Source organism: Mustelus asterias, chromosome 9 (assembly GCF_964213995.1).
Source record: "Mustelus asterias chromosome 9, sMusAst1.hap1.1, whole genome shotgun sequence".
Taxonomy (NCBI): domain Eukaryota; kingdom Metazoa; phylum Chordata; class Chondrichthyes; order Carcharhiniformes; family Triakidae; genus Mustelus; species Mustelus asterias.
Genome location: NC_135809.1, coordinates 5,412,989 through 5,437,031, shown reverse-complemented (window position 1 = coordinate 5,437,031; position 24,043 = coordinate 5,412,989). Strand labels below are relative to the sequence as shown.

General features: G+C 46.9%; 2 protein-coding genes across 2 annotated transcripts in view; both read right to left on the bottom strand.

Moving 5' to 3' along the window:
- Nucleotides 1-24,043, bottom strand: part of LOC144498443 (CD9 antigen-like) — a 70,252-nt gene that overhangs the window by 8,161 nt on the left and 38,048 nt on the right. The window lies entirely within an intron of this gene.
- Nucleotides 2,375-16,585, bottom strand: LOC144499068 (guanylyl cyclase inhibitory protein). The gene is made up of 5 exons (XM_078221129.1): nt 16,515-16,585; nt 12,140-12,272; nt 8,284-8,433; nt 5,032-5,137; nt 2,375-2,543 (listed from the first exon to the last, which is right to left on the bottom strand). The coding sequence occupies exons 1-5, from the start codon at nt 16,583-16,585 to the stop codon at nt 2,437-2,439; spliced, it is 567 nt and encodes a 188-aa protein (XP_078077255.1). The 3' UTR covers nt 2,375-2,436.

Genomic DNA, 24,043 nt, shown 5'->3' with positions numbered 1-24,043 from the left:
TCACGGGCTCAAGCTGAGAGGGGCGAAGTATAACTCAGACATCAGAGGGACGTTTTTTACACAGAGGGTGGTGGGGGCCTGGAATGCGCTGCCAAGTAGGGTGGTGGAGGCAGGCACGCTGACATCGTTTAAGACTTACCTGGATAGTCACATGAGCAGCCTGGGAATGGAGGGATACAAACGATTGGTCTAGTTGGACCAAGGAGCGGCACAGGCTTGGAGGGCCGAAGGGCCTGTTTCCTGTGCTGTACTATTCTTTGTTCTTTGTTCTTTGTTATCTGATTACAGAATCATAGACTCTCTACAGTGCAAAAAGAGGCCATTTAGCCCAATGAGTCTGCACCTACTCTCTGATGGATCATCTTTCCCAGCCCCACCCTATCCCTGTAACCAACATATTTACCCCACTAATCCCCCTAACCAGCACATCTTTGGACACTCAGGGACAATTTAGTACGGCCAATCCACCTAGCCTGCACATCTTTGGAGTGTGGGAGGAAACCGGAGCACCCGGAGGAAACCCACGCAGACACAGGGAGAGCGTGCAAACTCCACACAGACAATGACCCAATGCTGGAATTGAACCCAGGTTCCTGGTGCTGTGAGGCAGCAGTGCTAACCATTGTGCCACCGTGCCCTAGTGCCTTGGGACATTTTACCCCAGTAAAGATGCTATATAAATACAAGTTGTATCATGATGCAGCTCACCAGTGCACTGTGCAACAACAGTCAAAATCGCACACCAAGAAATGCGACAATTGTGCTGCATTAATGTAAAGTCCTGATTCCCTGTTGCACTTTCCTCGGCGCATGGCTCTACCCTGGAGGTTGTGTCGCACAAATCATTCTCCAAATACATCTCAATTAGATTTACAAATCAGGAGACAGGCTCTCGGTGCATGAGGCGGAGAATCAAATGGCTTATGTACACACAGCTGAGCAAGATCAACAAGTTCCCTTCAATAATTTATTAAAGAAAACCTGATCCAAATTGCCTCACACAGTCTTAGTCAGATTGAGTAATCTAACCGTGTACACTGCCACAGAGTAATGAAGAAAAGCAATGGGACTGCATCTCCTCGATACGTAAGGATCTCCCATGAAACTGCAGCTGGTCTGCAGGTGTATTTTAATGAAGGAAAGTGTTATATATAACGTTACACCAGGGCAAGTGACGTTTAAGTGACTTTTAAGTGATAATGACTTTGAAGGGGCGTCTTGACAAATACACGAATAGGAAGGGAATAGGGGGATATGGCCCCCGGAAGGATAGGGGGTTGTAGTTCAGACGGGCAACATGGTCGGTGCAGGCTTGGAGGGCTGAAGGGCCTGTTCCTGTGCCGTAACTTGAATTGCTGGGGCAGCGATGGTCTACTGGTATTGTCGCTGGACTCTTAATCCAGCAACTCAGCTAATGTTCTGGGAACTTGGGTTCGAATCCCGCCACGGCAGATGGTGGAATTTGAACTCAGTAAAAAAATATCTGGAGTTAAGAATCTACTGATGACCATGAAACCATTGTCGATTGTCGGAAAAACCCATTTAGTTCACTCATGTCCTTACCCGCTCTGGCCTACATGTGACTCCAGAGCCACAGCAATGTGGTTGACTCTCAACTGCCCTCCAAGGGCAACTAGGGATGGGCAATAAACGCTGGCCAGCCAGCGACACCCATGACCCACGCATGAATAAAAAAAAAATGGAAGAGGAAAATTTTCAGTTCACTGTTCCTACAATACATTAAAAAGGGAGAAACAAAGGAAACTGGCATTCCGATCAGGCACTTCACCTCTTGAAGGTGCAACAATGAGATACTTCAGAAGTCTGCTCACTGCGGCAATATGGCGGCACAGTGTTTAGCACCGCTGCCTCATGGCGCCAGGGTCCCGGGTTCAATTCCGGCCTCGGGTCACTGTCTGTGCGGAGTTTGCACGTTCCTCCATGGGTTTCCGCTAGGTGCTCTGGTTTCCTCCCACAGATGTGCGGGTTAGGTTGATTGGCCATGCTAAATTGACCCTAGTGTCAGGGGGATTAGCAGGGTAAATACATGGGGTTACGGGAATAGGGCCTGGGTGGGATTGTGGTCGGTGCAGGCTTGATGGGCCGAATGGTCTCCTTCTGTACTGTAGGGGTTCGATGAATTTGTGCACAGCAAGCTCCCACAAACAGCAATGTGATAATGACCAGATAGTCTGCTCTGGTGATGTTAGTTGAAGGATACGTATCAGCCAGTACACTGGGGATAATTCCCCTGCCTTTCTTTTCAATAGTACAATGGGATATTTATGTCCACCTGAAAGGGCAGACAGGTCTAACATGGCAGCACTTTGAACTCTGCGGCACTCCTTCAGTATCACATTGAGGTGTTAGCAATGGTGATGTGCCCAAGTCTCTGGAGTGTGGACTCAAATTCGTGCCTCTCTGACTCAGGTGAGGCTAAGGGGATCTTGGAACGTCGACTGTACTGGGATCACATTCCAGCATCGCACGGATCCACTGGTCTGCCAGAGCTCCCTCGATGAATTCCTGTTGGCTGATAACAGCTGAAAATATAAATAGACAGATTCAAATCCACACATCATAATGCTGGCCCCAATGCCCGCTCACTGATAACCCGATTGGATAAATGCTGCCGTGACCTTGTTCTAGTTGCCTGGGTGGGTGCAGCTCCAACAACACACGTGAAGCGAGACACCATCCAGGACAAAACAGCCCGTGTGATCGGCACCCCATCCACTGCCTTCAACATTCACTCCCTCCACCATTGATGCCATGGCAGCATCGTGTACCATCTACCATAGGTAGATAGATGGGCGGCACAGGGCAGCATGGTGGTGGAGGGAGTGAATGTTGAAGGTGGTGGATGGGGTGCCGATAACATGGGCTGCTTTGTCCTGGATGGTGTCGAGCTTCATGTGTGTTGTAGCAGCTGCACCCATCCAGTCAACTGGAGCAAGGTGACCGCAGCATAGGGCGGCACGGTGGCACAGCGGTTAGCACTGCTGCCTCACAGTGCCAGGGACCTGGGTTCAATTTCCACCTTGGGTCACTGTCTGTGTGGAGTCTGCACATTCTCCCCGTGTCTGTGTGGGTTTCCTTCGGGTGCTCCGGTTTCCTCCCACAGTCAAAGATGTGTGGGTTGGCCATGCTAAATTGCCCTTTAGTGCCAGGGGGAATAACTAGGGTAAATGTGTGGGGTTATGGGGATAGGGCCTGGGTGGGATTGTGGTTGGTGCAGACTTGATGGGCCGAATGACCTCCTGCACTGTTGTATTCTATGATTCTATGAGATGGAGCGTGGGGTAGCATGGTGGAAGAATGGTTAGCACTGCTGCCTCACAGCACCAGGGACCCGGGTTCAATTCCCGGCTTGGGTCACTGTCTGTGTGGAGTTTGCACATTCTCCCCGTGTCTGCGTGGGTTTTCGTCCCGAAGCTCCGGTTTCCTCCCACACTCCAAAGATGTGTGGGTTAGGTGGGTTGGCCATGCTAAATTGCCCCTTTGTGTTCCAAGGTGTGTAGGTTAGGTGGATTGGCCTTGGGAAATGGGCAGGGTTACAGGGACAGGGCTGGGGGTGGGCCTGGGTAAGATGCTCTTTCGGAGAGTTGGTTTAAACCCAATGGGCCAAATGGCCTTCTTGTGTATTTCTGGGATTCTATCTACAAGATGCATCAAGGCTCCTTCGACAGAACCTCCAAGCCCATGACTTCTACGATCTAGATGTGGAGATGCCGGCATTGGACTGAAACACAGTAAGAAGTTTAACAACACCAGGTTAAAGTCCAACAGGTTTATTTGGTAGCAAAAGCCACACAAGCTTTCGGAGCGCTGCCCCTTCTTCAGGTGAGTGGGAATTCTGTTCACCAACAGGACATATAAAGACACAAACTCAATTTACAGAATAATGGTTGGAACGCGAATACTTACAACTAATCAAGTCTTAAAGGTACAAACAGTGTGAGTGGAGAGAGCATCAAGACATGGCTGTCCTGTCTGGAGACAATACACATCTCTTTGACCTGTCTTGGTGCTCTCTCCACTCACGTTGTTTATACCTTTAAGACTTGATTAGCTGTAAGTATTCGCATTCCAACCATTATTCTGTAAATTGAGTTTGTGTCTTTATAAGCTCTGTTTGTGAACAGAATTCCCACTCACCTGAAGAAGGAGCTTAAGGCTCCGAAAGCTTGTGTGGCTTTTGCTACCAAATAAACCTGTTGGACTTTAACCTGGTGTTGTTAAACTTCTTACTGTGTTCTACGGTCTAGGACAGGGCAGGAGGTGGATGGGAACACCGTGATGAAGGAATCAGTTTCAATTCTGGTTTTGAAAAGGGAACTGAATAAGTCCTGGAAGGGAAAGAAAAGCAGGGAAAGGATAGGGAATGGGACCAGTCTCTTACACAGAGCTTACAACCTGAATGGCCTAACCATCCTACTCTGTGATTCGCCCATCTCTCCAATTTCCCCCTTCAACTCACCAACACCAGCCTAATTTACTTGGACATATATTGTTGTTCCTTCATCACCAGGGTATGGGGGGAGCAGGGATTTTGTGATGAGCTGAAGTGTGGAGAAGGCTGAAGGTAGGAGGCCAATTAGAGGAGCATCAGAATAATTGGATCTGGAGGTTGCAAGAACAGGACCGAGGGTATTGGTGGGAAAATCTGAACTGCAACTGTTTTCAGAGATTAGTGTGAACAGAGCATTGGTTGTAAAAAACTTCCTTCAACCTGTAACTCCCTGCTGAATGACCCAAACAAGTCTCCAAACAACGGAGAGTGTTGCTAATTCATCATTCGCAACGTCTGGAAAGCAGATGGGATGGGAAAGCAGTGTTGATTTACACACTCAGTGGCAAAACAATGTGGGTAATGGTGGGGATAGGGGAAGAGGCAGGGATGTGGACTAACTTTGAAAGAGCTAGGGCTGTCATGATGGGAAGAACGTCCTCCTCCTTCGCTGTATGATTTCATGGTTCCTGGAAAGATAAAGGAACCTGATAAACTTTGTATACACCTGATTCGCTCACCGTCTCGGTCTTTGTCCAGTCGAATGAAAATCCTGTTGGTACATTCTTCCACCGTTTGTGGGTCAACTTCTGTCAGCGACGCGGCCAAACCCATTTTATATATCGCCTGAATAGAGAGAAATCGGCTTTACAGAGCTGAGTCAAATACTCTACGGGTCAATGCAGCAATTCAGTTAGCTTACGTGGAACACTGAGGGGCGGCCTGATTGAGGTGTACAAGATTATGAGGGGCATGGACAGAGTGAATAAGGAACAGCTGTCCTGTCTGGAGACAATACACATCTCTTTGACCTGTCTTGGTGCCCTTAGTTGAAGGGTCAGTCACAAAGTCGCAATGGGGGCAGCTCTGAAGTGACATAACTGGTGAAGTCCCCTGTAGTGTATATTTGTACATAGCTATGTTCTGGAATGAATCATAATCTATGCCTGTGAACCTCTTCCATAGACAACAATGTACAACATTCAGTTAGCTTACGTGGAACACTGAGGGGTGGCCTGATTGAGGTGTACAAGATTATGAGGGACATGGACAGCAGGCGAAGGACCTCCCCCCCCCAACTCCCCCACCCCACCAACATATGAACATACAAAATAGGAGGAGAAGTGGGGCATTCAGCCCCTCGAGCCTGTTCCCCCATTCAGTAAAATCATGGCTGATGTGTTTATCTTGAGTTCCACATTCCACATCTACCCCCAATAACTCCAGCGTAGTACATGGATGTCCATTACAAATCCCAATCAAAAGCAGAGTCAAAGGACCTAGCGATGATCTAGGAAAGGTGAGTAAACTTTTAAAAAGGCTGTTAAGAACGGCAGCCAGACAGTACTGGTAGACTGGTCACTTCAAAGACCACGGCTTGAGAAAACATCACAGCCCAGACCATAACCTGTTGTGGCCATGTGTGAAATAAAGGAAGGGAATTGAAAAATCAGCGATGTAATTCGATCATCCGGTGACATCATAATATGAACTGTCCGTAACAATCCTTTTCATTTTTCCCGAGATTCGGAGAAGGTTTGAAATGCCTCAGGAACCATGGCAGGGATCTAAAGTTTAAAGTTTTTTGATTCGTGTCACAAGTAAGGCTTACATTAACACTGCAATGAAGTTACTGTGAAAATCCCCTAGTCGCCACACTCCAGCGCCTGTTCGGGTACACTGAGGGAGAATTTAGCATGTCCAGTGCACCCTAACCAGCACGTCTTTCAGACTGTGGGAGGAAACCGGAGCACCCGGAGGAAACCCACACAGACACCGGGAGAACGTGCAAACTCCACACAGACAGTGACCCAAGTCGGGAATCGAATTCAAATCCCTGGTGCTGGGAGGCAGCAGCGCTAACCACTGTTCCATCGTGCTGCTGAAACACTCTGAACAGCCCCGGAAAAATCGAAGGGGCAGAACATTTAAAAAAATTTAAAGCAAAGCACTCCTGAACTGGAAACAGCGATGGCAGCAAGAGTTATTCTGCCAGAGCAAGTTGGCTAGATGGAAGAGCCAGACACAAAATTGGGCATGATGCAAGAGGAAAGTTTGATGCAGGATTGCATCAGGGTTAAATAACAAAACAGAGGCTGAACAAGTTAACACGTTGTTATATTCAGTCGGTGCAATTGCTGACAATGTGATAACCAGACAAAGCACTGATGAATCTTCTGGCAATATTGAAACAATCATAAAATCCTGTGACAGCAATTCTAATATCTGGAAGTGACATATTAGAAAGAGCAAAATTTAATAAATCAGTTCAAAAACCCGATGAACTGGTGGGCATCTTCATCAATGATTTATATGGATTGGCTGAGGCCTGAGAAAATGATGATCTTTAGTCTGAGCCAACATGAGACTGGGGTGGCACGGTGGCACAGTGGTTAGCACTGCTGCCTCACAGCGCCAGGGACCCGGGTTTGATTTCCGGCTTTTGTCACTGTCTGTGCGGAGTCTGCACATTCTCCCCGTGTCTGCGTGGGTTTCCTCCGGGTGCTCTGGTTTCCTCCCACAGTCTGAAAGACGTGCTGGTTAGGTGCCTTGGGGATGCTAAATTCTCCCTCAGTGTACCGAACAGGCGATGGAGTGTGGCGACGAGAGGATTTTCACAGTAACTTCATTGCAGTGTTAATGTAAGTCTGCCTGAGACACTAATAAATAAACTTTAAAACTTCAAACTGTAACGGTTGAGGTAACTGGCACCGTCCTTCCTGACCATGCCTCAAATCAAAGATCTAACTTTGGAGAAGGTGATAGAGATTGTCAGGTAATTAGAGGTCCATCAGCAAAACAGATCTGTCTTGAGAGGCGTAGATCAGCCACGGTACAGAACACCCTCAATGCCAATATAACTCATTGAGCAATGGAATGGCAAAGATACTGCAGGTCAGGAGAGGACAAATAAGGGTTGTAAATATGCTGATGAATAAGGGCGGCACCGTGGTACAGTGGTTAGCACTGCTGCCTCTCAGCGCCAGGGACCAAGGTTCAATTCCGACCTCGGGTCTCTGTCTGTGTGGAGTTTGCATGTTCTCCTCATGTCTTGTGGGTTTCCTCCGGGTGCTCCAGTTTCCTCCCACAGTCCAAAGATGTGTGGCTTAGATTGATTAGCCATGCTAAATTGTCCCTTCGGGTCATGGGGACTCGCAATGTGAATGTGTGGAGTTATAGGGATAAGGCCCGGGTGGGATTGTGGTCGGTGCAGTCTCAATGGGCCAAATGGCCTCCTTCTGCACTGTAGGGATTCTATGATTCTATGAATGTGGGGTGAACAACCAGGAAGTTGCAGGTTTGAGTGGCATTGACAGCGTGGATAGTCAGATTCTTTTTCCGTAGAAACGTAGAAACGTTAAGTACTCGGGGACATAAGTTTAAGGTGCGTGGGGAAAAGTTTAGAGGAGATGTGCGAGGCAAGTTTTTTTACACACAGGATGGTGAATGTCTGGAACGCGCTGCCCGGGGAGGTGGTGGGAGCTGGAGCGATAGCGGCATTTAAGGAGCAACTAGACGAATGCATGGGAATGGATACGGACTCCGTAAGTGCATACAGTTTTAGTTTAGGCAGACAGCATGAACGGCGCAGGCTTGGAGGGCCAAAGGGCCTTTTCCGGTGCTGTTCTTTGTTGTTCTTTGTTTGAGGCCTCGAGTGCAGCTAAAGCACTGAGCTCCCCAAAAGGCAGGGCTGACAGGCTGTGTACACACCAAGGATCAAAAAACCCATTACACCCCCTTGTTAAACTCTGAGTAACAGAGCAGATGCTCACCTGCATAATCTCGAGCATCTCCAAGCGGCTAATTGCTCCGTCTTTATCCTTGTCGTACAGCTTAAATGACCATTTCAGCTTTTCTTCAGGAGTGCCCTGTATGAGCAGGCTGACTGCAGTTACATATTCATGATAATCCACAGCCCCATCCTTCCAACACAAACACAAAGTTCACTGCTGTTAGCCCAAGTAAATACTCTCAAACAACCCAGAGTGGTTAGCACTGCTGCCTCACAGCGCCAGGGACCCAGGTTCGATTCCCGCCTTGGGTCACTGTCTGTGTGGAGTTTACACATTCTCCCCGTGTCTGCGTGGGTTTCCTCCGAGTGCTCCAGTTTCCTCCCACACTCCAAAGATATACGGGTTAGGTTGATTGGTCATGCTAAATTGCCCCTTAGTGTCAGGGGGATTAGCAGGGTAAATATATGGGGTTACGGGGATAGGACCTGGGTGGAATTGTGGTCGATGCAGACTCGATGGGCCGAATGGCCTCCTTCTGCACTGCAGGGATTCGATGATTCTATGTAAGGAAATCAAGCATTTTGTATTAATGGAGCACATTTCGCTTCCCAAAGAGCATCCTAGCCAATGGAATAATGTCATCACTTTCCATAGGAAACTTAGCAGCCAATTTGTGCACAGCAAGATCCCACAAACAGCAATAAGATGAATAACCAATTAATCTTTTGTTGGTGATGTTAATTGGAGTTAAATGTTAAATGTTGCCCAAAATACCAGGGAGAGCTCCCTGGCTCTGTTTGGGAACAATGAATGTGGCAGGAAGGGACTGAATGTGCAAACATGTGAGTTCACCAGCAATTGAGTTTCGAGGTTGCAATAATTATAACAATAATTATTGCCTCCTGACTACACGCAGCATTCACAGTAAGGTAGGTGAATTGAGGGCACCAATAGCAGTGAGCAGGCATGATCTAGTTGCCACCACAGGTACGTACGTGGCTGCAGGGTGACCAAGCTGGGAACTGTAAGTCTAAGAGTATTCCGCATTTAGGGAGCTTAGGCAAAATGTAAAGCAGGTGCTTACACTGCTAAAAGATGGAGATCAGTAGATCAGTGCAAGAGGATCTTAGATCGGAAGGTGAAGATGTAGAACCAGTTTGAGTAGAGCTAGGAAACAGCTAGAGGGAGTAAATACTGGTAAAGCGTGTTTAGCAACCTCAAACAGTAGTGCTAATATAGGGCATGGTATAAATCATAGAATCCCTACAGGGCAGAAGGAGGCCATTTGACCCATCATATCAGCACTGACTTTCCGACAGAACATCCCACCCAGACCCATCCCCTGCCCCAGCCCTGCAACCCCGTGCATCTACCATGGCTAATTCCCCCCCCCCCCCCCAACCTACACATCTTGGGACACTGAGGGGCAATTTAGCATGGCCAATCAACCTAAACCGCACATCTTTGGAGTGTGGGAGGAAACCCATGCAGACATGGGGGGAATGTGCAGACTCCCCACAGTGACCCGAAGCCGGAATCGAACCTGGAACCTTGGTTGCTGTGAGGCAGCAGTGCTAACCACTGTGCCACCGTACCGCCCATCAAGAAATCAAGAAATTAGAAGTGAATGTATCCAGGGTAATGCAGTAGCCGTAGGGAAATTGAATTTACATATATGATGGGTAAACTTAATTAGCAGCAATGGTGCAAGAATGAATTCCTGGAATGTGTACGCAATGGTTTTCTAAAACAGTATGTTGAGGGACCAACTTGAGAACAGGCTATTTTAGACACGCAGTGAGAAAGGGCTGATTAATAATCTCATTGTAAAGGAGCTTTTAGGGAAGTGTGACCATAATACGTAGAAAATTTTACACAAAGTTTGAAAGTGATGTAGATCAATCTGACACTAGGGTCTTTAGTGTAAATAAAGGCATTTATGAAAGTATGAGTGCAGGTTGGTTGTGGTAGATTAACAAGCCAGATTACAAGGTATAACGGTAGAGAAGAAATGACTAGCATTAACTAGAATTAATACCTGGTTAACAAAAATGTACATTCCTTTGAGACATAAAAACCCAAAGATGGTCCAGGCCTGGCCAGCAAGAGGATTAAAGACTGCATTAGATCAAAGGAAGAGGCTTATAAAGTGTCTAAAATATAGTAAACCTGAGGATTGGGAATATATTAGCGTTCAGTAGAGGACCAAGAAAGTTAAAATAAAATATGAAAGTAAATCAGTGAGAAACTTAAAAACAGACTATGAAAGTTTCTATAGATATAGAAAAAGGAAAAAATTGTGAGCTTATTGCAGGCAGAGAATGAGGAATAGGGAAATAGCAGTGAAACTAACTAAACAAATATTTTCCCAGCTCGCCAGTAGCAAATTTTCCGACCTCACCCAAATTCTATAAAAAGTTTGGCATTGTGGCACAGTGGTTAGCACTGCTGCCTCACAGCACCAGAGATCTCGGTTTGATTCCGGCCTTGGGTCACTGTCTGTGCGGAGTCTGCACGTTCTCCCCGTGTCTGCATAGCTTTCTTCCAGATGCTCCAGTTTCCTCCCACAGTCCAATGATGTGCAGGTTAGGTGGATTGGCCATGCTAAATTGCTCCTTAGTATCCAAAGTTGTGTAGATTAGGGGTTACGGGGTTCAGGCAGGCAGTGGTTCGATATTGAGTCAGTGCAGACTTGATGGGCTGAATGGCCTCCTTCTGCATGATAGGGGTTCTATGATTCTGAGTCTGGAATTGTGCCCAGAAATTACAACATAACCAATGGGACCCTAGTCCTTAAAAAAGGAGAGAGAGAGAGAAAGCGGAGAGCTACAGACCTGTTAACCCGACATCAGTGGTAGGGGAAATGCAAGAGTCTATTCTAAAGGGCAGGATAAACGGGCATTTACAAAATAATGGTAGGATTGGGCAGAGTTGACTTGGATTTATGAAATGGGAATCATGGTTTACAAAGCTGTTGGAGCTTTTTTAAGGATGTAACTATCAGAAAGGGGAACCAGTAGATGTGGTGGCATTTGGATTTTCGGAAGGTTCTCAGCAAGGAAGGTAGGAGTCAAAATTAGAGGTCACGGAACGGGGAGTAATATCCTGGCATAGACTGAGGACTTTTAACAGGTAGAATACAGAGAATAGGAATGGTCATTCTCACGTTGACAGGCTGTTTGGTACCACAAAGATCAGTACTTGGGATCCAGTTGTTTGCAATCTGTTTTAACTACTTGGAGGTGGGGTCCAAATGTAATATTTCCAAGTTCACTGATGACAAAAATGAGGTGCGAATGTGAGGAGGATGGAAAGAGCCTTCAAGAGGATGTAGTTGGATAATAGAATCCATACAGTAAATCTTACCCAGACCCTCTCCCCCGCCCTATCTCTGTAACCCCAAATGTTTACCATGGCTAATCCATCTAACCTGCACGTCTGTGGGCACTGAGGGGCAATTTAGCATGGCCAGTCCACCAAACCTGCACATCTTTGGACTGTGGGAGGAAACCGGAGCACCCGGAGGAAACCCCCACAGACACAGGGAGAATGTGCAAACTCCGCACAGACAGTGACCCAAGCCAGGAATTGAACCCGGGTCCCTGGCACTGTGAGGCAGCAGTGCTAACCACTATGCCACTGTGCCCACCTAGACATTCAGATCCCTTTTGACATCATCATTTCCCAATCTCTCACCATTTAAAAAATACACTGCATTTCCATTTTCACACATTTCCACAGGTGAACATATACATTACACAGCCTAAAAATACAGTACACAAACTAACATGTAGAATACACAGCCTTAAATGTACAGTTCAGAACACGTACAGCAAGAGGTTTGAAATGAGACCAGAGGAGAAAGATCCAATGTCTTGGTGTTGATTTGTCTTACCCTGTTATCATCCAGAGTCCGGAAGATTTGCTCGGCATATTCAGAAGACTGGGGACCCACAGTCCCATCACAAAAGTGTCGCCTGAACTCATGAAGAGTGATCAGCCCACTGGGACATTCCTTGATGAATTTTCTGTGGAAGGTAATAGTTAATAATGTGTCGGATGATTGAAACGATGATAGAAATATGTGGTCTTAGTGATAATGCAGGCATGTCGTAGGAAACTCATCTCAGGGCCCACTATGATACCAGAAATGGGGATGCGATGGTCGAGTGGTTTTATCATTAGACTATTAATCCAGAAACTCAGCTAATGTTCTGGGGACCCGGGTTCGAACCCTGCCACGGCAGATGGTGGAATTTGAACTCAATTTTAAAAATCTGGAATTAAGAATCTACTGATGACCGTGAAACCATTGTCGATTGTCGGAAAAACCCATCTGGTTCACTAATGCCCCTTTAGGGAAGGAAATCTGCCTTTCTTAACCCAGTCTGGCCTACATGTGACTCCAGAGCCACAGCAATGTGGTTGACTCTCAACTACCCTCTGAAATGTCCGATTGAGGCACTCAGTTGCAGCAACGATTCAGGAAGGCAGCTCACCACCACCTGCTCAAGGACAACTAGGGACGGGCAATAAACACTGGCCTAGTCAGCGATAAACACAGTAGGAAGTCTCACTGTGAGGCTTCTTACTGTGTTTATCCAAGTCCAACGCCGGCATCTCCACATCATGACTAGTCAGCGATGCCCATGTCCCACGAATGAATTTAAAATAAATCCAGAAACCTGAGCAGGTAATGTAGACTGGCACACCTTCTGCAGTACTGAGGGAGCTCTGCACTGTTGGAGATACTGCCTTTCAGATCAGGTGTCATGCTCAGGCTCAAATTGACCTCTTAGATGGATGCCTAAGACCCCCTGGCACTATTTCAATGAGGGGCAGGGGAGTTCTCCCAGGGCCTTCAAATCCACACCTTGATGTGAGTTAAAATATGGGCAGTCAAGATTTAGATGCAATTGCGTCCAACTGCCAATATGTATCTGGTTTGATCAATGCCCAATCAAACGGAATCTTTAGCAGGTTGCCAAGAGAATGGAGATGGTCCATTTTTTTTAACAGGGTTAACAAGTTGACCAGTGTAACCCGCTGAAGTAAAGTTTGTTTGAGCACAGCTGGTGGGTAAAAGATTGTTAACCATTGAGGAAGGGTTGATGGTTACCAGCTGTGGTGCAGTGAGCAGCAGAACCTCTGATTTGGAAGATTCACTGTTCCAATTCCACTCCAATGGTTTAGAACAAAATCCGGTCTCCACTCCCAGTTTAGCACGAAGGGAGTGCTATCTGTTTTTATTCTTTCACAGGGTGTGGGCATCGCTGGCTAGGCCAGCATCACTCACCCATCCCTAATTGCGCTTGAGAAGGTGGTGGCGAGCTGCCTTCTTGAACAGCTGCAGCCCATGTGGTGTAGGTACACCCATAGTGCTGTTAGGGAGGGAATTCCAGGATTTTGACGCAGCGACAGTGAAGGAACGGCGATATATTTCCAAATCAGAATGGCAAGTGACTTGGAGCGGACCCTCCAGGTAGTGGTGCTCCCATGTGTCTTTTACCCTTGTCCTTCCAGATGGTGTTTGCTGCAGGTTTGGAAGGTGCTGTCTCAGGAGCCTGGGTGAGTTGCTGCAGTGCATCTTGTAGATGGTACACACTGCTGCCACTGTGCGTCGGTGATGGAGGATATGAATGTTTGTGGATGGGGTAGCAAACAAACGGGATGCTTTGCCCTGGATGGTGTCAAGCTTCTTGAGTATTATTGGAGCTGCACCCATCCAGGCAAGTGGGGAGTGTTCCATTACGCTCCTGACTTGTACATTGTAGATGGTGGAAAGGCTTTAGGGAGTCAGGAGGTGAGTTGCTCGCTGCAGGATTCCCAGCCTCTGACCTGTTTTTGTAGTCTCAGTAATTATATGGCTAGTCCAGTTCAGTTTCTGGTCAATGGTAGCACCCTGGGATGTTAATAAGATGCCAAATAAAATATTAAACAAAAGCCCCATCCATTCTCTAAACAATCATAAGGTGCTACTTTGATGCAGAGCAGGGAGTTCATCTGGAAATCATAAAATCATAGAATCCTACAATGAAGAAGGAGGCCATTTGGCCCATCGGGTCTGCACCAACTACAATCCCATCCAGGTCCTATCCCCATAATCCCACGCATTTACCCTAGCTAATCCCCCTGACACTAAGGGACAATTTAGCATGGCCAATTCACCTAACCCACACATCTTTGCAACTGTGGGAGGAAACTGGAGCACCCGGAGGAGACCCACGCAGACACAGGGAGAATGTGCAAACTCCACACAGACAGTGAGCCAAGCCAGGAATCGAACCCGGGTCCCTGGAACTGTGAGGCAGCAGTGCTAACCACTGTGCCACTGTACTGCTCCAAATCTGCTTTCTTGCAAAACAATTAACCTTCAACGAACATCATACAAATACTGCTCATTTTCCCATTATTATATGTGGGAGCTTCCTGAGCACAAATTGGTCATTTTGTGTTTCCTACATTGCAACAATGACTACATTCAAAACTAATTAACTGGGCGTGCAACACTTTGGGACATCCTGTGAATATGAAAGGCCGTGTATAAATTCTTTCAGTGTGCGACCCTTTGTCTCCTGACTGCTGAGTTTGGAAATGCACTCCCTTCAGTTTTGAGACTGTGTGTGACTAGACTCAAAAACTGCAGCAAAGAAAACATGCAGCTGGAACCCTGAAAGCAGAACAGAAAGTGGCGGACACGCATGACTGGACAGGGCTGACAGTATGGAGGCAACAGATGTGTTTTGGCGCCAACTGGACTAATGTATTAACAAATCATTTATCCCCACAGATGTATATAAGTCTGCTTCTGATATTTGCATTTGCTCTTTTAACATTTTGCCAGTACAAAGTCAACGGAAGTTTATGTAAGTAAATTCTGTTTAAGGAAAGTACTAATTTTGCACAGTTACCGATGCAGAGTGATTATACTGAGATACTGTACAAGAACAAAGTACTACTGATACAGGAAAATGCTTAGAATGGACTGAAAATTGCATCGTGCCATTTTGTCTACTTGAGGTCACCACTCATACATGTACTAGCAGAGGGAGTTTGATAGCGAGAGTATAGTAAAGAAAGAAGGACCTACATTTAACAACTCGTGCAGCCCTAATTCTAAATCCCTCTGGCTGAATATAGAACTGTTTCTGTCCCAAGAACTTCACAATTCTGGAAATACTCAGCAGGTCGGGCAGCATCTGTGGAGAGAGAGCCAGAGTTAACGTTTGAGTTTGTCAACCCATCAGTTGGTAAGTCAACCAACCAGCATCCTTTCCTAATGTAGTATGAATTGTTGTGAGAGTTTGAAGTTTGGCATTCTTCTACTTGCTCTGATGAGTAACTAGACCAAAATCTTCAGCAGCATGTCCCTCTTTTCAATGATATTCAAGTTCAGTATCACCAACATCCTTTTGCCTTTTACCATGAACACTTTTGTCCGTTCTTCCTCCTGCCTTCCATCCAATCACAGACTCTCCCTGCCTGACTTAAAACCTGTGACATCTCTGAAAAAATAACATTCCGTTCTGACAAAGGCTCGCAGACCGGAAGCATTAAGCCTCTTTCTCTCTCCGCTGATGCTGCCTGACCTCCTGAGTATTTCCAGCATTTTCTATTCCGATGACTGAGATATGTAACCACATTATCCGGGCAGAACACCCCGATTATAACTCACTATTCCACCAATTCCAACACCCTGCAAGTTTTCTAATTTTCAGCGAATATCTAAAAGTAATAGCGAATGCTTTCTGTCCATTGTCCCAACATATCGATTGGGATTCTGCTTTGATCAATCTCCAAACAATAGCTGCATGGAATCCCTACAGCGCAGAAAGAGGCTATTCAGCCCATTGAGTCTGTACTGACTTTCCGACAGAGCCTTGCCCCCAGGCCCCTCAGCCCTATCCCTGTAACCCTACACATTTACCATGGCCAATCCACCTAACCTACACATTTTTGGACACTAAGGGCAATTTAGCATGGCCAATCCCCCTAAACCACACATCTTTGGACACTAAGGGGCTAAATTGCATGGCCAATCCTCCTAACATATGATTCTATGAGCCTGCACATCTTTGGACTGTGGGAGGAAACCGGAGCACCTGGCGGAAACCGGGGAGAAAGTGTAAACTCCACACAGACAGTCACCCAAGGCTGGAATCAAGCCCGGGTCCCTAACACTGTGAGGCAGCAGTGCTAACCACTGTGCCACCATGCCGCCCGTGGTACATGAGCAAATGCAGTTTGCCAGCAATGATGGGAAAGGTTACCTGTACCATACGTGAAGTTCCAGGACATAAGTGTTCTTCCTCCTGGGAGGAAGTACTGCAGTTTGGCCCATATCTCACACGCACCAATACTTCAGATTGTACTTTGACGCATAAGTGCCTTAGCTTTATATACACAAGGGAAGATTAATGAGAATGTAGCTGGGAGCACTTTGCGAATTAACTCTAAAGAACATAATCCGCTGTGACCTTCAGAAACACTTTATAATTAGTGGAGTTTAATGAATAATTGGACTCTGGCCATTTGGCCTGGAACAATTAGCACTGGCAATTGCCCATTCTTAGTCAGACAGTTATATGGGTAAGATGGGTATAGAGGGATATGGGTCAAGTGCGGGCAATTGGGATTAGCTTAGGGGTTAAAAGAAAAAGGATGATGTGGACAAGTTGGGCCGAAGGGCCTGTTTCCATGTTGTAAACCTCTATGACTCTATCATTTCTGTGTACTTGCTTCCCCGTGTGACCTTCCTGCCCCACGCTGTCTCGCACTATATTTCGAGTTTTATTTGCATCATTTCAATCTGATGCCTGTCGCCAGGGTGATTTTCAACTATTTACCTCGATATGTTATCTTTGTCAATGAAGCATTCTGATTGGTTCATCCCTTTTGCCCAATACCTCTGTAAGCTACTTTAAGACACGCATTCACCCTTAGTGACAAGACCAATGCAGGATTTAAACCAAGCTTAGTCAATGCTCGGCCAGTGGGCTGGATGTGGGGGAAGGGAGATCTTATAGAAACATATAAGATTCTGAAGGGAATCGATAAGATAGAAGCGGGGAGGTTCTTTCCACTGGCAGGTGAAACTAGAACGAGGGGACATGGCCTCAAAATAAGGGGGAGCAGATTTAGGACTGAGTTGAGGAGGAACTCCTTCACACAAAGGGTTGTGAATCTGTGGAATTCCCTGCCCAGTGAAGCAGTTGAGGCTACCTCATTGAATGTTTTTAAGGCAAGGATAGATAATTTTTTGAACAGTAAAGGAATTAAGGGTTATGGTGAGCGGGCGGGTAAGTGGAGCTGAGTCCACGAAAAGATCAGCCATGATCTTATTGAATGGTGGAGCAGGCTCGAGGGGCCAGATGGCCTACTCCTGCTCCTAGTTCTTATGTTCTTATAAGAGGCTGCCCAGGGCCGTCGGTCGCACCTCCAGTGGGGGAGGGGTTACTGAGGATCACCGCTCTGAATTCCAGTGGGGGAGGGGAATCCCAGGACTGGTGGGGGCGGGTGGTGGGCATAGAACCATTGCTCTGACCCTGGCCCTGGGAGCCAATTTGGGCAATATGTCTCCAAAGAAAATCCACTTTTCTGGCAGTTGCCGGCTCCTTCATTGCATTTCAACCACAACCAGCCCTCCCGGATACCTGAACTCACTGGAAAACCAGCAGGTACCCATGTGCCAGGTCCTGAGTGTGCCAAACCTGCCATGGGGGGCCATCACCCATAGCCCTACAGGGTTGCCCAGGACCACCAGCCCGACCTCCAGTGGGGGAGGGGCTTGCCAGGTTGAGCAGTCTGACTTTAGGAACAGAGGAACGGCCAACTGAACAGAGACCAAGCTCTGGCTGGTGATACCATCCCCGTAAAGACTGATAATTTCAACAAACATAAATCCTCATGGAAGCCAATGAAAAGGAAACCACTGGATAAAATGTTACTTTTTAAACCTGTTTATTGTAACTAACCAGCTAAAGTCAACACAATTCAAATATTAATTAGCAGTTGAAGGATATCTCAAACAAAGAGACACATTCCACTTTAAGTATTTGATCTGCGTTTAGTTTTGTGGATTAATCCTAATTGCAAACTTGGGAAAATTGCTAATCTGGTTAAACAATTGTTCAGGGAACAATTGCAATGATATCAGGTCAACAAAGCAACTTCCTTGTTTTAAAAAAAACACTTCAAAAGCCTGAGATTAACCCAGTCGCAACAATTTTTTCTGAATGGCTTGCACGTAGAGGTTTTTAAGCGTTCTATGCCTCACAGAGTTACAAGCATTCACATTATTCCTACTCAAATGTGGGAGAACGCGCAATCTCTGTCTTTCCCTCTCCATTCCCCAGGCTAGCCACGCCGACCCCCGCCGACTATGGCAAGGTCTGTAAGACATAACAGGCTACAAGATGAAGGTATGTAAAATCGCCGGCTCCAACGCACCCCTCCCTGATGAGCTCAACGCATTCTACGCCTGTTTTGAGCAAGAGGTCAGCGAAAGCATGCCCTCCACCCTGGAAGCCCTGGATGAACCTGTATCTGGGGGTCACCATTGCAGATGTCAGAACAGCTTTCTCGAAGGTCAACCCACGGAAAGCGATTGGCCCGGATGGGATACCCGGACACAGAACAAAGAACAAAGAACAATACAGCACAGGAACAGGCCCTTCGGCCCTCCAAGACCGCGCCGCTCCCTGGTCCAAACTAGACCATTCTTTTGTATCCCTCCATTCCCACTCCGTTCATATGGCTGTCTTGATAAGTCTTAAACGTTCCCAGTGTGTCCGCCTCCACCACCTTGCCTGGCAGCGCATTCCAGGCCCCCACCACCCTCTATGTAAAATATGTCCGTCTGATATCTGTGTTAAACCTCCCCCCCTTCACCTTGAACCTATGACCCCTTGTGAACGTCACCACCGACCTGGGGAAAAGCTTCCCACCGTTCACCCTATCAGATCCTGTGTGGATCAGCTGGCGGGGGTATTCACAGACATCTTCAACCTCTCTTTACAACAATCTGAGGTCCCTATCTGCTTCAAGAAAATGACCATCATCCTGGTAGCTAAGAAAAGCCAAGCAGCGTGCCTTAATGACTATTGGCCGGTGGCTCTGACATCCATCATTATGAAGTGCTTCGAAAGGTTAGTCATGGCACGAATCAATTCCAGCCTCCCGGACTACCTGGATCCACTACAGTTTGCCTACCGCTGCAACAGATCCACAGCCGACACCATTTCCCTGGCCCTGCACTCAACCCTGGAACACCTAGATAATAAGGACACCTGTGTCAGACTCCTATTTATTGACTACAGCTCAGCCTTCAACACTATTATTCGCATGAAACTCATCTCCAAACTCCGTGGCTTGGGCCTCGGCACCTCCCTCTGCGACTGGATCCTGAACTTCCTAACTCACAGACCACAATCAGTAAGGATAGGCAACAACACCTCCTCCACGATCATCCTCAACACCGGTGCCCCACAAGGCTGTGTTCGCAGCCCCCTACTATACTCCTTATACACCTATGACTGTGGGGCCAAAATCCATCCAATTCGATTTTCAAGTTTGCTGATGGCACCACCGTATTGGGTCAGATCTCAAACAATGACGAGACAGAGTACAGGAATGAGATAGAGAATCTGGTGAACTGGTGCGGCAACAATAATCTCTCCCTCAATGTCAACAAAACGAAGGAGATCATCATCGCCTTCAGGAAGCGTAAAGGAGAACATGCCCCTGTCTACATCAATGGGGATGAAGTAGAAAGGATCGAGAGCTTCAAGCTTTTAGGTGTCCAGATCACCAACAACCTGTCCTGGTCCTCCCATACTGACACTATCGTTAAGAAAGCTCACCAATGCCTCTACTTTCTCAGAAGACTAAGGAAATTTGGCATGTCAGCTTCCACTCTCACCAACGTTTACAGATGCACCATAGAAAGCATTCTTTCTGGTTGTATCACAGCTTGGTGTGGCTCCTGCTCTGCTCAAAACTGCAAGGAACTACAAAAGGTCGTGAATGTAGCCCAATCCATCACGCAAACCAGCCTCCCATCCATTGACTCTGTCTACACTTCCCGCTGCCTCAGCAAAGCAGCCAGCATAATTAAGGACTCCACGCACCCAGACATTCTCTCTTCCACCTTCTTCCGTTGGAAAAAAGATACATCTCGCAGAGAGCTGGCACCAAGATGATGGGCCAAATGGTCTGTGCTGTAACCGCTTTGTGATTCCATTTAAGTATGAACAGGTGACAGACACTTCCAATGGGTTTGGAGATCGGCTACACAGACAATGCAATTCTCTTGCTGTCTCACCCCCAAGCTCACATTGCTGATTTTTTAAGAAAATAAGTTGGAAGCCAAGCGGCAGAAACAGGAAGTGTGCTATTTTTGAAACTGGGATGAGAAAACTTGCATCTGTTCAGATAGCCAATGGAGCTGACAGTCAGCTTTTAGGATTAGGTCAGAGAACGCAGTTGGAGCAAAGTAAGTAGTCAGCTTAATTCAGATTAAAGAGGGGATACTGATTACTTTTACCACTTAACCAGCAGGCTAAATCAGGATCTTTTAAAAAGTGAGCATATTTACAAATGTAACAGGACCAAGAACATCATGAGATGGGCAACTTAAAAATAAATTGTTGATTTCACAGATTTAATCATCCACTAAGGAATTATGGACAGCATGGTGACCTAATGGTTAGCACTGCTGCCTCACAGTGCCAGGGACCTGGGTTCAATTCCCGGCTTGGGTCACTGTCTATGTGGAGTCTGCATGTTCCCCCCACTCCAGGAGCAGTGCTCAATGGAGGCAAGGGGGGTCTTGCCTGTCAGATAGAGAGATGGCGAAAAGCCAGAGTTGCCCCCTCTACAGAAAGTGGAGTCTGCGTGGGTTTCCCCCGGGTGCTCCGGTTTCCTCCCACACTCCGAAAGATGTGCTGGTTAGGTTGATTGGCCATGTTAAAAATTGCCCTCTTGTGTCAGGGGGATTAGCAGGGTCAATACGTGGGGTTATGGGGATAGGGCCTGGGTGGGATTGTGGTCGGTGCAGGCTCAGTGGGCCAAATGGCCTCCTTCTGCACTGTAGGGGTTCAATGATTCTTCTATGAATATGTCAAGAATATATGCTAAAAGGATAGCATAACTTTTTGGTCTACTACTGAACATAAAGTTATCTGGTCATTCTGATCTCTTTGTCTCCTGGGTTCCAGTATACAGAGCTTTACACGGTGGCCTTGTGGTGCAGTGGCTGGTGTCCCTGTTTCTCAGCTACAAGTTCTGAGTTTGAGGCCAGCCCCAAGACTTGATGGCCAAAGAAGGTGCATTCAGAACCCGGCCAAAAACAGGTCAAGCGTCAAGCTGCAGATCCTTCGTACCGATGGCAGGTGGTAAAAACGGGAGAGATTCCTGGCCAGTCATGTGATGGAAAGGACGTTGGAGCCTCTCCCATCACAGTCCGTAGCTTCAGATTGTAACAAACGTGTAAAAGCGTAGGTTGCCACAGCGACTTGAGCTGGCTGAGCGAATTGTAACACACCACCACCGAAAACATATGAACGGAAGTTCTGGGCTCAAGTCCCACTCCAGGAGCAGTGCTCAATGGAGGCAAGGGGGGTCTTGCCTGTCAGATAGAGAGATGGCGAAAAGCCAGAGTTGCCCCCTCTACAGAAAGTAGAAGGGACACCGCTGGGTGGAGGGAGTGAATGCTTAAGGTGGTGGATGGAATGCCAATGAAGTGGGCTGCTTTGTCCTGGATGGTGTTGAGTTACTTGTTGGAGTTGCACTCACCCAGAGTATTCCACCACACTTGTGCCTTGTAGATGGTGGACAGATTTTGGGGAGTCAGGAGGTGAGTTACTCTGACCTGCTCTTGCAGCCATAGTGTTTATGTGGCCAGTCCAGTTCAGTTTCTGGTCAATGCTAACACTGCAAACTCACCATGGGGTGTGGGCATTAAATTACATCCAGGACTAGAACATAAAGATCACGGCTGACATTTCAGTGCCGTACTTAGGCTGTTAGCGCTGCTACCTTTTTGATGAGATGTTAAACCAGGAGCCCAGCCGCTTTCTCAGGTGGATATAAAGAGACACCAAGTCCCTATACTGAGCAAGAGCAGGGGAGTTATCCTGGGGATTGGAACAATATTTACTCCTTGATCCACACCAGATGGTGGCATGGTGCCTCACAGCACCATGGGCCTGGGTTTGATTCCGGCTTGGGTCACTGTTTGTGTGAAGTTTGTGTGTTCTTCCTGTGTCTGTGTGGGTTCCCTCTGGTTTTCTCCCACAATCCGAAAGACTTTGATTTGATTTATTATTGTCACATGTATTGGTACACAGTGAAAATATATTGTTTCTTGCACACTGTACAGACAAAGCATACTGTTCATAGAGAAGGAAAGGAGAGAGTGCAGAATGTAGTGTTACAGTCATAGCTAGGGTGCAGAGAAAGATCAACTTAATGCGAGGTAGGTCCATTCAAAAGTCTGACAGCAGCAGGGAAGTGTTCTTGAGTCGGTTGGTACGTGACCTCAGACTTTTGTATCTTTTTCCCAATGGAAGAAGGTGGAAGAGAGAATGTCCGGGATGAGTGAGTGGGCGAGGATATGGCAAATGGAGTATAACGTTGATAAATGCGAGGTTATACACTTTGGAGGAAATAATAACAAATGGGATTACTATCTCAATGGAAACAAATTAAAACATGCTACCGTGCAAAGGGACCTGGGGGTCCTTGTGCATGAGACCCAAAAGCCCAGTCTGCAGGTACAACAGGTGATCAAGAAGGCAAATGGGATGTTGGCCTATATCGCGAGGGGGATAGAATATAAAAGCAGGGATGTCTTGATGCACCTGTACAGGGCATTGGTGAGGCCGCAGCTGGAATACTGTGTGCAGTATTGGTCCCCTTATATGAGGAAGGATATATTGGCATTGGAGGGAGTGCAGAGAAGGTTCACCAGGTTGATACCGGAGATGAGGGGTTTGGATTATGAGGAGAGGCTGAGGAGATTGGGTTTGTACCCGTTGGAGTTTAGAAGGATGAGGGGGGATCTTATGGAGACTTATAAGATAATGCGGGGGCTGGATAGGGTGGAGGCGGAGAGATTCTTTCCACTTAGTAAGGAAGTTAAAACTAGAGGACACAGCCTCAAAATAAAGAGGGGTCAGTTTAAGACAGAGTTGAGGAGGAACTTCTTCTCCCAGAGGGTGGTGAATCTCTGGAATTCTCTGCCCACTGAGGTGGTGGAGGCTACCTCGCTGAATATGTTTAAAGCGCGGATGGATGGATTCCTGATCGGTAAGGGAATTAAGGGTTATGGGGATCAGGCGGGTAAGTGGTACTGATCCACGTCAGATCAGCCATGATCTTATTGAATGGCAGGGCAGGCTCGAGGGGCTAGATGGCCTACTCCTGCTCCTATTTCTTATGTTCTTATGTGTGGGGTCTTTGATTATGCTGGCTGCTTTGCCGAGGCAGCGGGAAGTGTAGACAGAGTCAATGGATGGGAAGCTGGTTTGCATGATGGATTGTAACACTGCTTGTAAGCCTACAAGGAAGCCTACTTGTAACACTAATAAATAAATAAACTTTAAATAAATAAATTTAAATGTTGGTGCGAGCCGAAATCAGCTGCTCCAATACACTTCAAAAATACTTCATTGGCTTAAAGGTGTTTGGGGAAATCCTGAAGCTGTTGTTTAGAATCATTATCATTGTTCTGTCCTGGTTGGAGAATCTCAAACCAGGGTCACAGTCTCAGCATATGGAGTAGACCATTTAGGACTGA